Source organism: Callospermophilus lateralis, chromosome 17 (assembly GCF_048772815.1).
Source record: "Callospermophilus lateralis isolate mCalLat2 chromosome 17, mCalLat2.hap1, whole genome shotgun sequence".
NCBI lineage: Eukaryota > Metazoa > Chordata > Mammalia > Rodentia > Sciuridae > Callospermophilus > Callospermophilus lateralis.
The window spans coordinates 16,322,712-16,345,841 of record NC_135321.1 but is presented as its reverse complement, the minus strand read 5'-3'; the positions used below and the strand labels follow the sequence as shown (position 1 = coordinate 16,345,841).

Sequence of the window (23,130 nt, the reverse complement as noted above, 5' to 3'; positions counted from 1 at the left end):
ACTACACAATTATATGTCCTTCCTCCCCAACAGGTGTCTATTCTGAAATATCAACTGCCTTTTGGAATGCTTTGTTACCCTGTCTGCAGATTGGACTATTTCTCTGAATTTGCAGGTTCTTTTTCCATGAAGGAATCAACTGGGATTCTGGATGCGGAGACAGAGAAGGATGGCAGGAGATGGAAATACATGTAGGTTCCCTGTAGTTTTTAATCCCAGACCTCAATGTATACAGGTTACAAATCCATAAGAATATATACATGCATAACATGGGTAAAAACAGAAATCCCACAGTGAACTTTGAGAAAGAAAATGTGGACAACAGGTCTAAGGAATAATGAGTGAAGGCCTCAAGACTTGCCATTCTCAAATAAATTAATCTCTCTCTTTTTGGGGGGTAGAGGAGTCTTGTTTTATCATTTTTGAAAACGTGTTTGAATTTGGACAATCACTACTGAATGTGAGGATAAGGACAGTGTTCCAGGTCATCCACTGTGGTCATTGAGTGGGGCAGGAGGAGCAGTGGCACTTCAGTGCTCTCTGGACACTCAGTTGAGAGGAGATGTAGCAGCTGTGTGTCTTCAGATCTGGGTGGTTCTAGAATGGTTCTAGGTTCTTGTGGATATCTCTAGAACACTAGTTTTGGGATATGTTTAGTAAAACTAGGCCCAATAAGCAGATATGTTTGGAGAAATGCTGGACAGTCAGCTTTCCTTATATGTAGGTTCCACATTCACTGATTCTACCAATCAAGGATTGAAAATATTTGGGAAAAAACTTGCATCTGTTCTGAACATGTATGGGCTTTTTTCTTGTCATGCTTCTCTAAATGATACAGTGTAACAAATATTTACACAGCATTTACATGTGGTATCATAAGTAAATCTAGAGATTATTATGTACACAGGAGGTTGTACATAGGATATATACAAATATACCCATGTATTTGCATAGTATATAAGCAAATACACCACTTTGTATAAGGGACTTGAGCACCTGAGGATTTTGGTAGCTGTGGGGAAGGGTAGCCTGGAATCAATCCCCTGAGCATACTGAGGGACTAGTAACGTCACAGCTGATTTCAAGTAGTAAAGGCACTAAAACCTAAAGAATCCCTAGCAAATGTTGCCCTAGAGCCAGAGAAGTAGCTGCTTCTGACTCCAGTGCTCCATTGTATGCCTGGCCCTTCAAACCCTACTCACTCCTCTTGGTATCCAAAACCTGCTGTCAACCACAGCCCTTCACAGCTCTCATTTCCCTTTACTATCCACTTCTCTCTCCAAGACAATGTATATTCCAACCCTTGAATGCTGAAGTCCACCTTCATCCCTCTGGCCTTTATTTCCCCACATGGAACATTTTCATCCCTGCCTTCAAGATCCAACTCTAAACTCTGCCTACAGGAAGCGTTTGCTGGTTACTTATTATAATACTTATAAATAACCAGTTATTTAAATCCCACTGTATTCAATCTTATTATCACACAGAACCTGCTGATGATAAATATATACACAATTCTCCTCTTGGGAATAATTCATCTTCTCTACCTTTCCAGTTTCTTCATTCAACAACAGGGCTAGGGCTGGAGTGTAGCAATGTGGTAGAGAACTTGCCTAACATGTGTGAGGCCCTAGATTCAATCTCCAGCATGGGAAAAAAGGAAGTTAATAAATAAAATGGAAAACAACAGGACAGGACCTTCTAATACCTTTGCCCTCTCTATTGTACTTTTACAACATTCCACACACTAGAAATGTTTTGTTTCATTTCCTGCTAGCTAAAACAAGCTATGAAAGTTTAAACTAAACATTCTTTAAAGCATAGTGATTCATACAGCCTAATACTACCCTTGACTGGCAAAAAGTAACCCCCAACATTTCCTCACTCTGTCCCCTCTTTTCATGCCCAGAATCAAGACTCTTGGCAGAGGCCATTATTTCTCATCTATACTATATTGTAATACTTCTTGAATCTCCAGACTTGTCCCTCCCTACAATGCTGCCAAAGTGAGTTTTAAAAATTTTCCATTACTCCCCATCACTTACTTAAAGCAGAATTTCTCAAACTTTAAACATTTACCTGCTTTCTAAGTTTTGACATATTCACGTTTCACCTATAGTCTTGGAAATTTAATAGATTCCTTTTCCTTTAAATGAAATCACATTTTAACTTAAAGTTGGCCTCATCCTAATCAATACTATCAGAGAAATGGCAACTTTGGCAGATATTTTTTCCTTTCTGTATTAAATAAGTGTATAACTATGAAGATAAAAACATCCATGTGCTATTCCAAAGTATATTGTATCACCAAAGAGGCACAAATGATCCTCTGGAAGGCACAGACCTATAAGGTAAAAACCTGGTCCTTTGGCCTGACCCAATCGGATCTTCACTGGTTTTGGTCCTTGCCCTTTTCTCATGTGTGTTGCCAGCTCTCCTGAATCAACTGCAGGTCACCAACTTGCCATGATGTTTTGTGATCATTACATAGCTCTTCTTTCCAGTCCTTCTCTCCACGCATCTCTTCTCATCTGCTCATGTGGACGGAAGGACCCTCCTCAGCATTTTTGCACTTCCTTTGCCATCAGCAGAGTACTCTCCACTCCCTGTCCTTGGATTTTGTCAACATTGTACTCAAACAAAACACTGCTAGAAGGCTGAAATATAGGGCATCTTGACCAGCTCATTTGGTCAGAAGACCTGCTGATCTTTCCCTTGCGTTGTGTTTGACTAGAATGTTTTACAACTCAGTGAAATAGAAGCTGACTTGTAGAAAACTGTTAGTAGTACGTATCATTCTTGTTTATAAATAATTGTAAAGTGGCAGTCCAATTGCTCTCCCTCCTCTGATGAGAAAGAAGCCAGTTTTGTATCTATGAATCAAACATACTTTGGCATTTTTGACAAAATTACATATTTAATAAATCTTTGGGTTCTCCTCTGAAGTGGTTGTAACTCAACGAATTAAAGCCTCTAAACGTGTTCATTGTGTACTTCTTGGGAATCATGATTTTAACCTTCTTTTTCAAAACCATTCTTTAACATCATTTGGCCTTCAGCCTGCCACAAAGTAGGCACACGCAGTACATATCTGTTAATAATTTAATGAAATAATACAATTAGACAAGTAAATATAGTCTTTGCCATGGTCAACATCAAGTATTTAGGTCTGGATGATTCATCCTTAAAGTAGGGTGTGGAATACTAGTGTGACTCTTGGCCTCTATTCCAAAGTTGAAATTGAGTTGAGGAAATTCCCCTAATCCTTTCAGAAATGTTAGCAAGAACAGGCTACAGGGGATATGGCAAGGCAAGTCTTGTCTGAGGGCTGCCCAAGTGGCCCCAATACAGGAGCTGAGTCAGAGAGGTCACCAAGGGTTCCAGGCATGGCATAAGAGATGGGAGACAGTGAACACTATTTAATCACATAACTCCTGTTTCCTTTTCTCAGTTGTAAACAGATCCAAGGACCCACAGGTATTCTATACTATATATCATTCTGCCATTTTTAGTTGGAGACCATCTACAGTCATATTGTATAAAGGAAAAAAAAAACTATGAGTCAACTTCCACATCTGTTGAGTGTTTTGAAGATTACATCAGTAAAGTTCCACAGAATGAAACCATGAGCTTCCTGCAAATTGTCTGGATTTATAAAGATCTATATCACTTTCAACTAAATGAAAAAGAACTCCCAAGGATATTATCTATATGCATGAACTTCCAAGGGACACTTAAAAATCAGATCCATACTCTCAACTTTTCTCCTGTCTTTATATATACTTAATTGACAGGAAAAGGAAGCTGAATTACTGATTATATTGTTTCCAGAATTAATGTGCAATTTTTAGAGTACTAATGTAGGCATATGCCACATAACAAAATCTTGGTCAATATACCATATACCAATGTGGTCCCATAAGATCATATTGCCCAGTCATGTCACATCCAGCCCATCCAGAACACTCTGATGCTCACATAATGATGAAATCACCTAACAATGCATTTCTCAGAACATATCCCCAACCATAAGCAAAGTGTGGCTATATATACTGCCCTGCTTTTCCCCAACACTATATGCTGGGGTACTATTATCTTCTGCTTTTTACAGACATAAAACTTCAAGCTTAGAGAGTTTAAGTAACTCATCCACAATAAGTGGCAGTATCAAGATTTGAACTAAAGATCATATATTTCCTACTATACCATTATGCGCCAGAACATAAATGAAAATTATGTAGCAGAAATATTAACATTTGATTGAGAGCAGAAAAAGACCAGTAAGCAGCCAGGCATGGTGGTGCACGCCTGTAATCCTCCACTCAGGAGACAGAATTGTGAGTTCAAAGCCAGCCTCAGCAATCTATCAAGGTCCTGAGCAACTTGGTGAGACTGTGTCTCAAAATAAAATATAAAGCCGGATGTGGTGGCACATAGTTGTAATCCCAGTGGCTCAAAAGGCTGAGGCAGGAGGATTGTGAGTTCAAAGCCAGCCTCAGCAAAAAGCGAGGCTCTAAGAAACTCAATGAGACCCCGACTCTAAATAAAATACAGAATAGGACTGGGGATGTGGCTCAGAGGTCAAGTGGCCCTGAGTTTAATCCCTGGTACCAAATAAATAAATTATAAAAAGGGCTGGAGATGTGGCTTAGTGGTTAAGCATCCTGGGCTCAATCCCTGGTACAAAAAAGAAAAAGAAAAAGACCAGTCATAAAAATGTAATGTCAATCCAGAGTACAGGATGGAGGGTGATAAGTAGGGTGACTGGATAGGCTATAAGATGGCTAGGTAGAAAACAGGGTTGGGAACAGGGTGAAATGAAGGATGCCCTCACTTAGGAAGTAGGGGAATGGGAAGGAGAGTCAAAGTAGTGCCCCCTTGAGCTGCATTGAGTAAAGAACACTGGATCAGATTGACAAGGATACTTAGAGGGTAAATAAATATAACACAGCTACCCATTTTAGTCCATACTCACATATGAAGAGCTGCTTAAGTAACACCCTGCACAAGGTAGGTTTAGAAAAGAAGTTTACTGAATTTAAATTCAAAGGTAGGATTCTAATAAAGAATATCCCCAGCTGGCATATGAAAGTAATGACTCTGAGAAAATATTTGTCCAGTGATGAAGGACAAAACAGGAAAGCACTAAAAGTGATTGGAATAGACTTGCCAAGTCAAACAGAACGTGAAACAGCATTTGTATTGTTAAGAGTAGGAGTTTACATTTATTGTGTACTATGTGCCGGGCACTGAGCTAAGTGCTTTATATACATCAAATTCTTTCACTAGCAGAAACCTACATAAACTATATTTCAGTCCCATTTTACAGAGGAGGCACAGAAGTTAAGTAACCTATTCAAAATCATAAAAACCTGCACCCAGGAGATATATCTGGATCCAAAAGTCATGCTCTTTACCATTATACTGCATTCTGAAGTCTGAACTCATACAGGAGTGAAAAAGTTTAATGACTGATTATGCTGGAATGTGGGGGAGCCTGTATGGAGCAGTACCTCACTAACAGGTATGAAAATCTGGGCGTACAAATTATTGCAGCAGAAAATCCTGCTGTCTGGGCTGATGAAAAAGTTAATGGACCCAGAAGCTGGGCCAGAATCTCAGCCTTGAATCTCAGGGCTACCTGGCTGGACAGACTTCATAAAATTGCTTGCTTTTGTCCCAAACTAGCCTACACTTTCCAATGTGATTGTGGCCTTGAATATAGCTAAGAAAGCTCCAGTGTAGTTGTCTATCAGTTTATCTATTGTGGATCAGTCCAGAGAAAGGTATCTTCTGTAAGGTTACCTGCTCTGATTACGAATGTGGGTGGCAGTGTGACCCAGAGAAAACAATTTCCAAGACCTGATTAGCTAAATACACCACAGCTCAGTTTGTTTTGCTTGCAGTGCGACGGATGGAAGCGGGCCCTTGTGCACGTTCGGCAGGTGCCCTAACACGAGGTATGCCACTATGCCCGATCCTTCAGTTTTTAAAACTAAAGTCTAGGCGGACATTTCGGACGATTCCTGTCAAGTATAGGAAGCTCCAGCACTACTGCTTTCCTTTGGCAACGCCATACACATCTAACCCCCCAAAAAAGGAAGCGTCCACTGAGGTTGCCCAACGCGGGAGCTGGTGGCGTAGCCTGACACACGCAAGTCCCCAAGTCTGGCGAGCGCGGCTCCGGAACAAGCGCGTGGGGGCCGGAGACTGGGAGTCGAGTGCTCCCCTCCCCGGCATGAGGCAAGCCTCCTCCCACGGCCTCGGGAAGCCCCGAGGCCGCAGGCTTCCTCGCCGGGGAGGAGCGGCCGAGGCGCAGTTCCTACACAGCTTCCTCCTGCTGCAGCGCCGTCGCGCTCCAAAGGTTCGCCGCGGGCGCCGCGCGGGCCCGGAGGCTGTGGGGGAGGACGGGGAGGCGCGGTCGCACGCACGCGCGCAGCAGAGGCCCCGCCCCTCAGCCCGCCGGGCGGGTGCCCGGGAGAACCTGTCTCGCGGGGCGGGGAGCAGAGCTTCCTCCTGCGAGGGCTGCTCTGCGCTGCCCGAATTCTCCTTCCGCCGCTGTGTTAGGACTCCGAGGCGAGCCGAGGGGCTAGCGGAAGGGCGCCGGAGTCGCGGCCCGCGCGGGCCATGTCGCTGAGGGGGGAGCCGCTGCAGGCCTCGCCGTCCCCGGCCCTGCAGCCGCCTCCGGGCGCGCCCTCGGGGCAGGCGCTAACCTCTCTAGCCAGCGCGACCCTCCTCCGCCTCGGGGAGCCGCTGCTGCGGAGGCTCGGCGAGACCTTGGACCGCGCGCCCGAGGGCCGGGGCTGGAGGCGGCTGGCCGAGCTGGCCGGCAGTCGGGGGCGCCTCCGGCTCAGGTGAGCCGGGGCGGGCGTGTGGGCTAGGGCGGAGGGCTGGAGCGCGTCGCCAGGGTGAGGAGAGAGCGCAGGTGGGGACGGCTACCGAGAGCCTCCCCAGAGTCTCCGAGACCCCGAACCGCAAAGTCCTGGGAATGCGAGGGGTGCGGGGTGGGATCCCGTTGGGGAGGGGGAGAGGCCAAACTGGCCCGGCGGCCGCTGCACCCTCTTCCTGCCCTCTGACCCTGGAGTTGAAAGCCACAAGTCGAGGTTGACCCGGGAAGATATTGAGAGAATGAAATTCTCTCCGAGTGTAATTCCAGAGAACTTAAAATGCAGAAGAAAGTTATGTGGACCCTGCCCTTGAGGGGCCAAGGAATGTCAGGAGGCAGGTGTGCGGTGAAGAGGGAGTGAAGCCAAGGACTGGGGTGCAGGGATTCCTGAAGATTTTTGTGCAGAGAAAAGGAAAGAGGGAAAAATTGAATCTAAACTCACCATCTTCCTCCATCAAATCAAGTTACCAGGTTTTCTTCTTGACTTCGTCATGAGCATAAACTTGATAAGTGAAACTTCCTGATAAGGAAAGGGTCCATGCTATTAATGATATTTGAAGTTTTTGGTCTCAGGACTCCTTTACACTCCTAAGAATTATCCTAGAATGAATGAAGCCCTCCGTTGGGATCCTAGCATCTCCACCTCCCCGCCCCCACCGTGTGTGTGTGTGTGTGTGTGTGTGTATAAAATATTATATATATATATACACACACACACACACACACACATATATGACCCAGAGAGCCTTTATGCAGGTTATTGTATTACATATATATTATATATATTGGCATTTACCACATTTGAACGTAAAATCAAGAAATTTCCAAGACGTTGATTTATTTTAAAAGAACCCATTACATGGTTAACATGGTTTTTGCAAAAAAAGCAAACTTGTTCAAAATTTTTAAAACATAATTAGCAAAGTAGCATTGATTTACATTTTGAAAATCTCTAATGTCTTGATTCAATCACAAAAACTGGATTCTTTATGTTTCTTTGTATTCAGTCTGTTGAAATCGGCAGATAACAACAGTGGAAACTTTGGTGTACACTCCTGGGAGAATGAATGAAAAAGTTTAATAAAATCTTAATAATATTATGAAAAAAACATTTTCACCTGTGAACCTTCTGAAAGGGTCCAGGAACTGCAACAGGGCTTCTGAGACCATACTTATAACCACCACTCTATGCCATTGTTATGACTTTGGCCTGCCTTTGAACTCCTTAGCAGTTTTTTAAACTTCTCAAGTGACCAAACTTCATATTGTTCTACCATTATTTGTACATACCTTTATACAAAGTCACCTCCTAATACTGTTACGCATAGAACTTGTCTTAGACAATAAGTGCTTGTTGAATTGAGAGTCATTCATTTAAACTATTGAGGCCTGCTGTTAGCTAAAAGTTCCAGAAGATTAAAAGTTAAATATTTTATTCCTCTTCATGAGGGTTTATCTAGCAATAGACTAGAATTTTGAGACATTCACACTAACATTAATTGCCATGTTGAATGTAATACTAAAAATGGGTTTTATTTTTTATTGAGTTCAGAGTACCAAACAATGTACTAAGTGTTTACGTGTATTATCTACTTTAACCCTCCCAACAACCCTGAGTTGCAAAGTTAAGATCAAAGCAAAACTTAATGGTGATTTGGGATTATTTCCCATGCAGAAATGAGGTAAGAAGTGTAAGCTAAGAAGGTCAAGCAGATATAGGGTGCAAGTTTTTTCTATTCTAGGAAAAACACATTAGGCTTTTAGCTGTACAAAGAAAATGCAAAATACTATTAGTCTAAGTCCTCAGATTTCTGAATTTCTAGATTCATCATAATGTAAAAAATTGTCATCTTGGGAGTGGTGTTACATGTGACTTGGGAGACTAAGACAGGAGGATCACAAGTCTAGACCAGCCTCAGCAACTTGGTGAGACCTGTCTCAAAGTTTACAAAATCAAAAAAGGGGGGGGGGGATGGGCTGGGGATGTAGCTGAGTGGTAGAGCTGAGAGTACAATACCCAGTACCCTCCCCACCAACACACACACAACCAAACTGTCTTTGGAAGCAGATCTTCGTGTTGTTCTGGCATTAATCAGGAACCTAGTTAGGAAAGAATCTGGGCTTCTTGGAGAGTACTACCACTTGGTGATAAAGGAAGAAAGTCAGTAAGACTTTGCCAGCAAAACGTGTGGCTGCTGGGATCTCAAAGAGTGGATACCTGATCCTGGGTGTTGCATTTTCCTCCCAAGCCTTCAGTCACTAGAGGCTGCAAAATGCTATTAGCTTTGGGAGTTTGGTGAAAGCTTTGAGGCCACTTTTCTGTGGAGTAATATAGAGAGGAGGGCCATCCCCTAGTAAGAGGTGACAAGCACGGAAGGGCATGCATTTGTGAAATCTGAGAATTCTGGATGGGAAGCCTGACAAGACAGGTGAGTTACACCAGTCTTCCAGGATGATGAAGATTAGTTCCATGTAGGTTAGTTGAGGTGGGGAGAGTTGGAGAATTTGGGATGTTTAAGGTTGTGTCTATTGAGATCAGAAGAGTTAAGCTGCCATTATAAAAGTTAGCAGGGGAAACTTGGGGCTGGAGAGTGATAGGCAAGGGTCTGGGATAACTGGTGATTCTTAGTCCATTTAAGACCAAAAAAGCTTATGTTAAAGTGGTTTCATACCATGATGGGAGAAGAGCATCTGAAGGTCCTAAAAGTGTTTTTCTCTAGTGTTAGACAAGACTTGTAATGAGAGTCTGATCCAAGTGAACAATGAGTCACAAAAGAATGTGAAGAGTTTTCCTCAGAGTTAATTAGATTCACAGCCCAAATATCTTGAAAGTTGTTTCTTCTCTCTATACTTTTTTCCTGACTCTATATCTTTCCTCAAATTAGATAAGAATTTACTTAAGAATATAAATCAATAAACCACAAGAAAAGTCCATTCAGAGCTGTCCAGCAGGAATTAGGAATACTTGTAAATATTTTCACACGGTTGTTGATGACTCAGCATGATTGCTTACTTATGGTTTAGTTTGCCACAACCATGAATGCCCTACATGAAAACCAACCGTGGTTAAATTCCAAACTGATCTAATATTGGACACTGCTGTATATAGGCACAGAGTCTGAGTGTCTTGCCCAAAGTGTAAATTATAAGCTTCAGGGATGGGCAAAGATTTGTGGGGAGGGAGCTCTAAAATGCCTAAATTCTGCTCAGTCAGAAGCTAAGAAGTGAGGCTAAAAAAATGGGACTGTGGAACACGCACCAAGGAAAAACCATCAGTCATTGCATACATGCATGTAAAAGGTGCTCCTTTAGCTACAGAAACCCTGCCTTCACTCAGCTTATAACAGGAATGAGAATATGTGTAAAAGTTCTAGCCAAAGATTCCCTCCTCTCCATCTCCTGTCTGAATTTATCGTGCATCGAGCTCAGACTTTGTATCTCTCTGTTTTGTTTGTTAACCTAGTCTCCTGATGTATTCTTCAGTCATATAACTTTATATATCATTAAGTTGATTACTCCCAATATATCTGCTTTGAATCCCCGGATGTGTGTAGATGTCTATTTGTCATCTCTTCTTGATTGTCTTTTAGATATCTTAAATGTAACATGTCTGATCTTAACATGTCCCCTCCCGAAAACTTTTTTCTCAGTTTTCTGCATCTCTATAAATGACAACTTTATCCTTCCAGTTGCTGGGCCAAAAAAAAATCAGTCATTCTCTGATTCTGCTTCTAGATATGTTATTTTTATCTTCAAATCCTCAGTATATATCTGGAATCCAACTTCCACATCTACCATACTGGGCCAAGCTACCATTATTTCTCACCTGGATTATTCCAATAGCCACTCAACTTCTTCCTCCTTTTGCTTTGCCCCTATTTCTGGTCTGTTCTCAGCATAGAAGATTATTTAAAAACATTAAATTGTATTTTGTCTATCCTCTCTTCAAAACCCTCTAGTTGCTTTTCCATCTCAGTGTAAAAATGCTATTTAGATACTAGTTAACGCTTGAACCTTACATCCTACAGTTAATCAATCTCTCTCCACCACCACCACTTTAGTCATACCCCCTGAATATAGTAGCGTCTTTGTACCTGCTGCTTACTCAGAATGAGGTGGTCTCCACAAGTAACTACATGATATGCTTGTCCACTTTTCAAGTGTTTGCTTAAAAGCCATCCTCTGGATAAGTACTTTATGGATTATAAGATTTGGAATTACCCCATACATCTGTTCCAGTATTTCTTGTCCCCTTGCTTTGCTTTAGTTTTCTCCAAAACACTGGATAGATGGATATATATCAGGAGATGTGCCGGGCATGGCAGTGCACATGTGTAATCCCAGCAACTCAGGAGGTTGAGGCGGGAGGATCGAGAGTTCTAAACCAGCCTCAGCAAGTTTACAAGGCCCTAAGCAACTTAGCAAGACTCTAACTCAAAAAAAAAAGGCAGGGGGGACAGGAGATGTGACTCAATGGTTCAGTGCCCCTAGGTTCAATCCCCGATACCAAAAAGAGAGAGAGGTTTGTGTGTTATCTATCCTCCTCTAAAGTGAAAAATTCAGGAGGGTAGCAAATATTATTTGTTGCTCTATCCTCAATACCTAGAAAAAATTTACCTATTTTGGGTGATTAATAAATAAGTGGTTCTGGCATAATTTTGATGCTGATAAATTAAAACTAATTACATAAATAGATAGATAGATAAACTGAATTAATAAATGAAGATTCCAGAGAGTAAATGTACCAAGAGAAGAAGCAGAAGGACCTAAAAGCAATTCTGTGGTTTATACCCCCAAAAATGCCATTATAATATGTTCCATTTGATTTTATAAAAAGCAAAGCCCATTTGTTTCAGTAACAAAGCAATTTTTAAATGTAATTCAAAAATTCTGAATTAGGATTCAGGAAGCAGGAATATAACTAAGGAAGGAAAGATAAAATTTGAGTATGTTTCATGCATCACCTTAGCTGAAAGCCAGTACCCATGCAGAATATTCAGAATCTTGCTTTTCTCTTTGCCTCTGTATAGGAAGAGAAATTGATTACTTCAATTTGGTCTTTTGGGAAAGAAAAGTCAAAGTGTTTCTATATCAATGTAAACAGTTAAAGCATCAGATTTAATGAGATGACGTCTTCATTTCATGCATTAGATCCTGGCAAACTTCTCATAAAACAAGTTTATTTAGCATATAGTATTCTTATTTTAAAAAATCTTATTCTGGTTATGTAAAAACTTAGTAATCCTGATTCTTGTAATGGCTGCTTCCCAGAAGCAGTGTCACATGTACTCTCTTAGCCTCAGCATCCAGAGCTCCAAAAAGGGAATATTTCAAGCCAGATAAATTTTTATATGTACCATTTCTCAGCCTTCAAGATCCCAATATCGTAACCTCAGTTTCAACACAATTGTTATTAGTTCTCATTTCATTGCTTTTGGTTCTGCTAGTTGTTGAAACACTAGAAACCGGGGACGTAATCGCTACCTTGTTAGATGTGATTCTCAGCATTACAGGCATTTGTGCTTGCCTTGGTGTGTATGCACAAAAGCAGAATGGACAGATAACTTTTAAGGGCCTCCTGAATCAAACTTTGCCCTGAAAACTTTTATATTATTGAGGATAAACCTGAGTTTGGTCTGTAAACGTCCCAATGAACGGTAATGGTTTCTTATTCTTAGTTGTTTCCCATGAAATGAGAACAAATAGATGTTTGTTACATGGAAAAAAAATGTTTTCTTTATAACAAATAATGTACTGAAAACTGCTGCTTAGGAAAAGTGTCAAAGACATGGGATGGTATAAAGTAAATAGTAGTTGAAAGTTTCAGAATTCTCAAAGCACAGGAAATAGGAAGGAAGAATCTCTTGTCCAGAATCTGGCAGATCTCCACTGTCAAGTTATCACTGCCTCCTGAATCCTTAAGGAGTCTTTTTCTCCATGTTTTTATTATATATTTGCTTTATGTACCAAGTTAATATTGTACTTACATATCAAATAGCCAAAATTAAAACATTTATCTATAGGGGGAAAAAAGGTTTGGAAAATGTATTTTAATATATATTATATTGAAATGGAAAAAGATTTAAAGTTAAAAAGAACCCTTTATATTGACATTGGAAGAGATTCAGTGTAAGCAAAACAACCTTTGTATTAATTGAGTACCATCCCATGTTGAGAAGTATTATATTAAATAAAAGCTCATTCATTACGTTGTAAGTTTAAAAAAAAAAAAAAAAAAAAAGCCTAGTAGTCCTTATGTTATTTCCATGTTTGTTCCTTGGCTTGACTTGGGTGTTTTAAGTCTTTTGTGATTGCTAACTTTGTAACATTGATTGTTTTATCTAGTGACATTTTTGAGTCATTGGCTTCTCTTTTTCTCTAGAGCTCTACTAGCACTATTTGTATTTGCTCATGTGCCATGATTTCAGATACTGTAGTTCCTCAATGGAATGAAGGCATATTCCTTTCATAAAACAGCAGAATTTAACCTTTTAGCACCTTCATTTTGGATCATCTTGTGCTTCATTATCTTCAAAGAAGAAGTTAAAAATAATTTTTTTCTGTTCTTCCTAGTTCTTATTTTCAAATGAAAGACAAAAATTTCGATCACTATCAAGGCTGAATTTCTCTCACATCCTGCTGCAAGATTTCTCTTGAACTCTCCTGCCTTAATAACTCTGGGAATTGAGTGAGAGAAGGGAATAAAGAGGAGGAGGAAATTCTAAAGAAGGAGGAGGAAAGAACACTAGCACTGATAATGTAAATAGTTTCTCAGCACACACCAACTTGTGATTAATCCCTTGTAGTACCTGGAATGGTTCAGCTATTTAGTAGATGTATCATTCTGAAAAGAGGTTGTTGACTTGAATAAATTTGTCATTTTCAGTTGTCTGGACCTGGAGCAGTGTTCTCTTAAGGTGTTGGAGCCTGAAGGAAGCCCAAGCCTGTGTTTACTAAAACTAATGGGTGAAAAAGGTTGCACGGTAGCGGAATTGAGCGACTTCCTACAGGCTATGGAACACACAGAAGTTCTTCAGCTTCTTAGCCCCCCAGGTGGGTTTTCTGGTAGAAGTTTGTGGAGTAAAACTTAGAGAAAAACATCTCATTTACCAGGTAAATTTCATTAAATTTTTTCTTGTCCAATATAGAAATCAAAAAAGACATAAAAAGCAAATAAGAATGCATGAACATTGTTCAAAGAACATAGTTCAAAGAACCGGCTATAGGAGATGTTTTTGAAACAATTGGAAAATTTTTAATGTAGCCTACATATTTGACATTATGGAGTTCATGCAATAATATTGTAGTTCTATAGAGGAATCTATTCCAAGGAGATGCATGCTAAAATATTTATAGGTAAGATTATAGTAATCTTATTATAGATAAGACTGTATTGTCTGTTATAGGTAACAGACACTAAAACAGCCAAAAAAGTGAACTCACTCAATTATTTTTGTATACGTATGTATATGGATGATAAAGGAAGTAGGACAGATGTTTATTTTATTTTGTTTTGATTTTGATATGGATCGCTTAACCACTGAGTCACATCCCCAACCCTTTTTTTATATTTTGTTTAGAGACAGGGTCTCGCTAAATTGCCGAGGCTGGCTTTGAACTTGCAATCCTCCTGACTCAGCCTCCAGAGCCACTGGGATTACAGGCATGTGCCCCCACACCTGCTAGATGTTTAATGTTTTAAGTTTTTTTGCCAACATGATATTTTAAGTGTAATTAAATAAACCACAATAGTTTTTCCTCAATATGTCAAAATTGAGTGAGGCATCTTACTTCCAAAGTCAAATGAGGAATAGGAAACAGTTCCTCCTCTCTGTAGCTATAGAGTTAGTCAATTGCAATGGTGTCAGGAAAGACATGTATCAGAGTTGCCTGATGCAACAGTACTACAGGCTCCCAAGTGTCCACTGAAAGCAAAGAGGCCAGCTAGGCTCGGAAGGGCCATTGACTAAGGAATTGATGCTCTCTGTTTTATATAAATTTCAGGTATGCCACTTCATTATATAACCAACCTGGTTATGATATATTGTTATGTTAAATAAGGATTTAGGGACAGAAGGTATAGCAGTAAACTACGGATTTACATATACCAGAAAACCCAACTCAAACTGATAGAATAGAGGGAATACATTGCTTGTCCCGACTGAAAAGCCTATTTCTAAGGGACTGGTTGGTTTTTGTCTTTGTTGTTCTTCTCTTGACATAAGCTTCCTTTTAAGATGTCTGCTATCCATTCCTGGTCTCATGTATCTTTGTCCCCACATTCCCAGAAAAATCAAAAGATTCACTCTCATTAATTAGTTTTGTATACTTCCCTGTCCCTAAACCTATCATTGTAGCCAGGGACATGGAATGTGCTGATTTGCCTGGATTAAAGCCAGTAGTGAATTGGGTTGAGTCAGCTTTCCAGGAACCACATGTATCACCAAACAAAATTAGACCTGTTGGATGGAAAACAGAAGCAACATATGCTGGGGATATAACCAAAAAGTCATAAACAAATGAGAAGAAACATGGACTCCCAAATCATCCCAATTTACTAATGTAGATGGTAAAATAAGCCACCAGTAAATGCTTCCTTTGAGATATGCACAGTTTTGAATGTTTGGCTTTTATTTCCCACTGCCTCTTCATATCAAGCGTTGCAGGCTAGGAATAACTAGCTGCTAATACAGATGCCCCAGTATGTAACTCTGTCCATCACCAATCAGTAAACTTCTTAAGATACTATTTATTAATTTTTATATGCCCAGTGCCTCAAATAGTGAGTACGCAGTAGTTGTGAGGATCAAAATCCACCAGTCTAGGGCACTAAGTTCTCATACTTTGTAGAACAATAAGGCCTCTGAAAACTTAAGAAACTTCTCTTGGAATTCAATAACACTTTTGAATCTCATTTCTCTTTTTCAATCATTCTGACCATTGGTTATCAATTCTATAAAATGAGTGGAGTGTTCTGTCTATCAGAAGAGCAGGAGTGACATGGAGTAATGATGTGTTGAATTGTTTCTAGACAGTGACAGGGGCCAAACACATCTCTTAAATTTGTGGTGCAGTCACTGACCTTGAAATCTATGGTTCCCAATTAAAGTTTTCTGTATGTGAAACCAGGCTTTACTGAAATTGAGTTATAAATTTATTGATATTAATGATCTGCCTGAATTTTTTAAATAATATTTTATATTTTGACTTTTGACAAGCCAGCAACTGGTAAAGTGCCTCCCTAGTAAACATCAGTAATCTTCCTTTTAAAAATCCAGTTTTGCTCTTTGTACTTTTCTCCAAATAATAAGAGCACTCTCCTGTCAGTGTGCCCTGTTCAGGTTATTCTGATATGTGGCAAACAGGTTTTTACAAGATCATTCCATAGGGCTCTTTTGTAGGAAATAGGAAAACAGTTTTTATATTACCACTTGTATGCTGTTTCTGTGAAGGTTTTTGTTGTATTAACCACATGGTATCAATAAAATTAGTTGTTACTTGAATATTATTTATTTATTCAAAAGGAAATATTTTGGGGATTTCATAAATCTCAGTAATTTTAGGAAGCAGTATTGTTAGTTTAATATCTATAGCTCCCCAATAATCTAAAATATACACTATAGTTATTAGAATAAAGAAATGTAAGATTTATAAAGAAGAATTTTAATATCAAGGCTATCAAAAATAAAAACTATTATAATTATATTAAGAATGCAAGCTCTGAGGTTGGGTTTGTGGCTCAATGGTAGAGTGCTTGCCTAGCACGTGTCAGGCACTGGGTTTGATTCTCAGCACCTCATTTAAATGAATGAATAAAATAAAGGTCCATCAACATCAAAAATATTTTTAAAAAGAAAAGATTGCAAGCTCTGATAGAATCACCTCAATTTGTGACTTTGCTCATTCATTAAGTAAACCTTTACTGTATTCCAATACTTTGCTATCTCAGACATCAAGTATTGTGAATTCAGAGCTGAATTAAATAATAGTTTCTACCTATTGAAGGTCATAGTTTAGTAGGGGAGGCAAACATCATAGCCAGGATAACTGTAAAAATAAGTATATGTAAAGTAAGTTTATCTGATCTCTAGTTTTCCTTTTCAGTGTACTATATTCTTGAATCTTAGTAAAAACTAAGAAATATTCTAATGTTTTCTCTGTATTTTGTAGTTAATATCATTTCACAGGATGATATTAGTCCTTATTCCACAGAAAGTCTAATGATTTTTCTCTGATAGGGGTCAGATGATGTTTCTCTGATGTTAGGGGCTCTGACAGGGGTCTGGTTAGGGTTAATAATATGAATTCTGTCAAAGACGCTGTGAGCCTTAGAACAGGTCTTTGCAAGTCCAAATGCAAGGAAGAGGGGAAATTCTAGGTATATTCTGAAAGAAGGAACTTTAGTTTGCTATATTCCATTCCAGTTGTTATGAAACAATAATGTAAAATAACCCTGAGAGATAACTGTAGTATTTGGTATGTCTTTTAAGAAAATGGCCAAATTTCCTTTAAATATTTGGTAGCCCAGAAGTAGCTAAAGTTGTGAATGTTCCGCCATCTCTAACTGAATAATCCCTGTGATTTGGAGCCAGCTTCAGTAGCCGTTTAATGTAAAGTCTTAGATGAGTGTGAACTCATCCTGAAATTCTTGCTGTCTTTAGGCTCTGGCACCTAATACATTTTCTGAAGTCCAGACTAAAGTTCCTCCCTTCTGCTTTCTTTCTCACTGCACTTTTCCACAGCAGGTAGTTGGCCAGCTTCCTCTCAGTCTTGCTTGAACTATATGTTGGAGAAATTGTTTTGTGTTTTAGTGTGGCTGGTATCCATTCCTGGTTTCCAGCACTCACAATATTTCTCTATTTTCATTCCTTTGGGAATTGGACAAGGAGGTAATCAAATGTGCTAAAATTGTTTTTAACCAGAGATCTTATTTCAGATCTTTATTGTATTTAAGGGTCAAAGACTCTGATCCCAAAGCAACAATAGTGACATATATAGTCTTGGAAGATGTAGATAAATTTAGATATGCAATTCAAGATATTTTTGCTTCTTTTATTCTAAGTGAAAACATTTTGAGCACAGACTTATAAGCTCAGTTTATCAGTTTTATTTATGTAGATCATGAAATGATTACCTAAAGAAGTAAGATACTTACCTGCAATTGGTAGAACAGGGGCTGGAAATGTGAGGACATTTAAAGATAATTAACATTGTATATGTGGGTTTCATTAGGATGAATTCTAAGATTCTTACCCTGGTTTTGTGATATTGCTGTTTTTATTTCATTCTTCATATAAAAGATGCTTCATTGAAGATACCTATCAGATAACTATGACACAGCACATGATTTCAGGAGCATCTTTTCCATTTACCCCCACCCCTTTCTTTGATTTCATATCACTTTTATTCTTGAATTCTTTGTAGCATACTCATTATGTTTTATATCAATTTTTATTGTCAAATGATCCCTAAGATAAGTGCAGAGACTACTGAACAGTATTCTTTAGTTTCCAAAATACCTGAACTTCAATTTTATCTTCATACCTCAGTGAAGTGTGAACATTTAATCTTAACCAGCAAATACTTATGTGGAAAATGAGACTCCTGGAAGTTATCGTTTGGCCAAAGTCACAGTTAGTTATTGACAAAGGTAAGATTAAAAACTAGGTCTGCTGAATCAAGTACCATTTTCAAAATGCTAGAAAATTCTAGGTCATTTGAGAAACTTAGTTATGGATTATTACCTCAGGGGCCTCTTTGACCCATGGATTTCAATTTTTTTTTCTTATTACCAAGTTTAAAAGTGTTTAAATGCTATTTCTTATTTATAAAGGTCTTTGCTTGTTTCATGGATCCAAAAAATTGGCAATTATTCCTAAAAAAGAAAATAACAAGAAGTGAAAAAAGACAGAGATAGTATGGATGGGAATAAGATTAAAAAATAGAGATGGAAAGGGAGTATTAAGTGAGGTCTGAAAGAATGTGTTTCTGGGTGTGGAGTGTTCAGTCTTAGGCCCTGCAGCACAATAAGGGATGGATGTGGGAGACTAGATTTAGTTTCATAGATGCAAATTGACATGTAAGAAGGATACTCGTGGGCATGCACTGGTTGTATAAAAGGAGAGATGTTACCTTACAGGAAGAGGAGGGGTGTTTATTCTGGAATGCTGTAGGGTACATTGATAGTTTGCTGTGATAGCTTAGAAATTTTAGAGTAACTTTAGAAAACATTTTAGTTGGAAGCTGTTTTTTTTTTTTTTTTGGTTCATGGCCTCTGAAAGTAGATGTATTTAAACACATTCAATAGATCTGTTTCTGGAAAGGGTGTTTGTAAATTACATCAATATTTACATGAAAAAAAAATATTTACATGAATAGTGAAAATAACTTAAAGTGAACCTATGATGAATACTTTTTTCAAACCAAGAATCGTCCTAATTTACCTTTTTTGTAATTCTAGCAATATTTTAAACTTTGTTTTATTGCTTAATATAATATGTGTGTGTGTTTGTAAAGCACAATCCTTAGTTCCATCATACCTAGTCATATTCTCCCAAGCTTACAGGAAATCTAGTAACTTCTCTTGACTTCTTTGCAGATGTTATCTGAAAATATGCTTGTTTGCCAGGAAACTGTGCATTCACCATTTAAAATAGAACTTTCAGTTGTGTACCTTGCTACATCCTACATAGCATGGTGCCAGATTCTTTCCTTACCTTTGTTCAGCACCTTCTGACTAGTTGGCGCTGCACAGGGGTGGTTAAGGGTTGACCATGGTTCCCTGTCATACAAGGCATCGTGGGAGGAAGGAAATGTGTGTGGTTTAACTGGGAGGTGTTGCAACTTCTTTGCTTTACTACTCACTGGGGGCAGTTTCCAAATCTCATTTTGCCTATAAATTCTCAGTCTTTGAAGCAATAAGTGATAGGGTTTTTTATTTATATATACACACACATACATATATGTATACATATGTCTGTATGTGTATATACATAACAACAAAATATATTTATTTGTTGTTAAAGACTAGACTGTACTAAAATTTTTGGTATAGGGCCAGTTTACAAACTGAATTGGAATCTTCTTTAGAAATCATTTAGTTTTGTGTCCCACACAAAGGAAAGATGCCTTTAGAACATCTATGCCATGTAATTCTCTTCCAGTAAAGTCATTCATTCCATTGTGAGACTCTCTAGGAAGAAAGCCTTTTAATTTCTGTAGTTATTGTCTCTTGTCTTTTTATATAATTACAGAGAATATGTGCCATGGTAAATTTGTAAGCAGTATTATGGTACAGACTTGCTTTGCCTGACACTGTCTTCAGTAAGAAAGGCTTATTGGGGCAAAGATGAGATTACTGTGGAGAATACATTGACAATCACTGGAAAAAGTTCAGATTCACATCCTGGTTCTGCCTTTTTTTACAAGGAAAAAAGAGATAATTTGTGTGATCTTCTGCAAATTACTTCTTTTTATTGCAACATAGATATAATTCATATCTACATTTTATAGTTATTTTGGAAGGTAATGATAAAAATGCTGGTGCATATTAAACAGCCAGTAAATTACTGCTACAATATTTTTTATTATTCTGCACATTCACTTAACAACTGCAAGTTGAACCCCACTGTACCACTATGTTTGACAGGTGCTGCACTACTCTAGGTGTGGAGTAAACTGGTGATTAAGACAAACATGGTCCTTGCTCTCACAGAGTTTTTATTTTAATAGATTAGACAGGCAGCAAGAAAGGGTATTTCAGGTAATAGGGAACTTGGGGTGGAAAGGTAGCTAATTTAGAGATGTTTCCCAGAGAAGCTGCTAACATTTTAGTAAGAGACCTGAATGATTGAGAAAAGCTCATGTGGGGCTTTGTAAACTGTGGTAAGGAGTTGGAATTTTATTCCAAGTATAGTGGGAGGGCACTCGAGGGTTTTAATTACAGGAGTGATTTTGAATTAATTTATGTTTTAATAGATATTTGGACTGTTGGTTGGAAGTAAGGAAATAAGTGAACAGGCTTATTATCACTCCATAGCTAACAGCAGCTTGGATTAAGATTGTGGCACTTGAGCCAGGTGTTGTGGACACACCTTTAATCCCAGTGGTTTGGGAGGCTGAGGTAGGAGGAGGTACTTTTTTTGCCAGCTTTAGCAAATTATCAAGGTCCTAAGCAACTCAGCAAGACCCTGTCTCTAAATAAAATAGAAAAAAGGGCTGGGGATGTGGCTCAGAGGTTAAGAGCCCCTAGGTTAAGCCCCTAGGTTCAACCCTTGGTACAAAAAAAAAAAAAAAAAAAAAGATTAAGGTACTGAAAGATGGTGGGACATGGAAAAGCTTAATGGACAGGGCTTGCATACAGATTGCAAGTGCAGAATGACGAAGGAGAGGAGGCATTCAAGGATGACTGCTCCAAGTTTTAATCCTGAGTAACTGGTCAGATGATGGTAGGCTGCAACCTTTCCCGTTGGAAACCTGCAAGAACTGGTGGGGCAGTCTGATTGTGTCTGGAGGTACTGAGGCCATCCATATTTAAAGCCAGTTTAATCAAAGCTATATTTTTCAGATTTATTTTTTTCCTTTTCATCATTGTTGCGACTGTCTCCTCTTCTTATCATACCTAAACCTGGAAAATCAGAATATCTACATTTTAAAGTTGTGCTGTAAGACTTCCCAAGTAGATAAATGATAAATGTGGAAACATTAAAATATAGTTTTGTTGGGGCTGGGGACATGGCTCAAGCGGTAGTGAGCTCACCTGGCATGCGTGCGGCCCGGGTTCGATCCTCAGCACCACATACAAACAAAGATGTTGTGTCCACCAAAAGCTGAAAAATAAATATTAAAAAATAAATGAATGAATAAATAAAATATAGTTTTGTGACTTTCCCACCAATATGTGTCACAGATTTCAAAAAAATTCTGAACTTCATTCATCCTCAATATAAATGATTAATGAAACTGAAGTCTCTCCCCTGTCAAGAGCTTTAAATTTTTTTTTTTTTTTTGAGAAATTGTACTAATTTGCTAAAGACTGTCTAGCATTTCTCCAGATCATCAATTGTGCTAGGTATGCAATAAATATTTACTCAAGTTTTGTTTTTATTTGATATCTTTCTGGTATGGTTTCACATTTTACTTTTAAGCAGTTGTTTTTTTAATAAAAACTTAGTATCTCTGATATATTAAGATTGCTATTATTTCTTATCTCTCCTCATTATTTGTAATCTTGTTTTGTTACTTTGGATTAGTGGGTTGTAGAGGGAAAAAAAAACAGTTTTGAGATCACATTCAGGATAAGTGAGAAAACAAGTAGGATCAGGAAGTTTTAATGATCTTTTCTTCTTCTTGAAAATAAGTTAACCAAGTTTTATGGATTATAATCTTGGCAAATATAAAACTTCCTAACTTTGGAGGTTTTTGTAATGTCAGTTATCTATTGCTGCAAATAGATTACCCCAAAGCTTAGGTTTCATATCAGTGCTAAGTCATAATATGATCATTTCATGATATTTTTATGCTATCATCTTACTTAATGTTTTGTTCTACTAAATAGAATGCCACAGACTGGGAAATTACTTTTCCCTTTTTTTTTTTTTAACCCAGGATTGAACCCAGGGATGCTTAATCACTGAGCCACATCCCCAGCATTTTTTATTTTTTATTTTGAGACAAATTCTCACTAAATTGCTTAGGGCCTTATTGAGTTGCTGAGACTGACCTCAAACTAGTGATCCTCCTACCTCAGCCTCCTGAGCACTGGGATTACAGGCATGTGCCACCACACCCAGCCAGACTGGATAATCTCTAAAGAACAAAGTTTACTTTTCCATTTCTAGAGGCTGAAAGTTTAAGATCAAGGCATGGATATGTGATGAGGGCCTTCTTGCTTTAGCTTCACATGATACAAGGTAGAATAGCAAACATGGCTATTGTGCCTTTACATAGCAGAAAAGCAAGAGAGTGAACCCACTCCTGAGAGCTCTTTTTATAGTGTAGTAATCCATTCGTGAGGATGGAGCCCACATGATCTAAACCCCTCCCACTGGCCCTCCTCCCAACACTGTTGTCTGGAGGACTATTTCCACCACACGAATTTTAGGTGACACATTGAGACCCCACAGCAGACATTTAAATTTAATTCTTATTTTACTAATAGTGCACCTAACTCAGTCGAAATCCCAGCCATGTGAGCATTTTGGACCAGGTATTTGCATGAACAGGCCCTGAGAACTACAGTATAC

At 38.7% G+C, this 23,130-nt stretch overlaps 2 protein-coding genes across 4 annotated transcripts in view; both read left to right on the top strand.

The window, feature by feature from the left end:
- The first annotated feature begins 6,492 nt into the window (after positions 1–6,492).
- Positions 6,493–23,130, top strand: part of Malt1 (MALT1 paracaspase) — a 55,486-nt gene continuing 38,848 nt past the window's right edge. For 2 of the 3 annotated variants that reach the window (XM_076836577.2, XM_076836576.2), the window contains exons 1-2: positions 6,493–6,854; positions 13,773–13,939. In XM_076836577.2, coding sequence (XP_076692692.1) covers positions 6,628–6,854; positions 13,773–13,939 — 394 coding nt within the window. In that variant the 5' untranslated portion in view covers positions 6,493–6,627. Of the gene's footprint in view, positions 6,855–13,459; positions 13,646–13,772; positions 13,940–23,130 lie in introns of all 3 variants that reach the window. The other variant, XM_076836579.2, reaches the window with a different exon arrangement.
- Positions 8,564–12,485, top strand: LOC143382822 (small integral membrane protein 30-like). Its single transcript, XM_076837088.2, has 2 exons — positions 8,564–8,568; positions 12,254–12,485. Exons 1-2 carry the CDS (start codon positions 8,564–8,566, stop codon positions 12,483–12,485), a joined length of 237 nt encoding a protein of 78 aa, XP_076693203.2.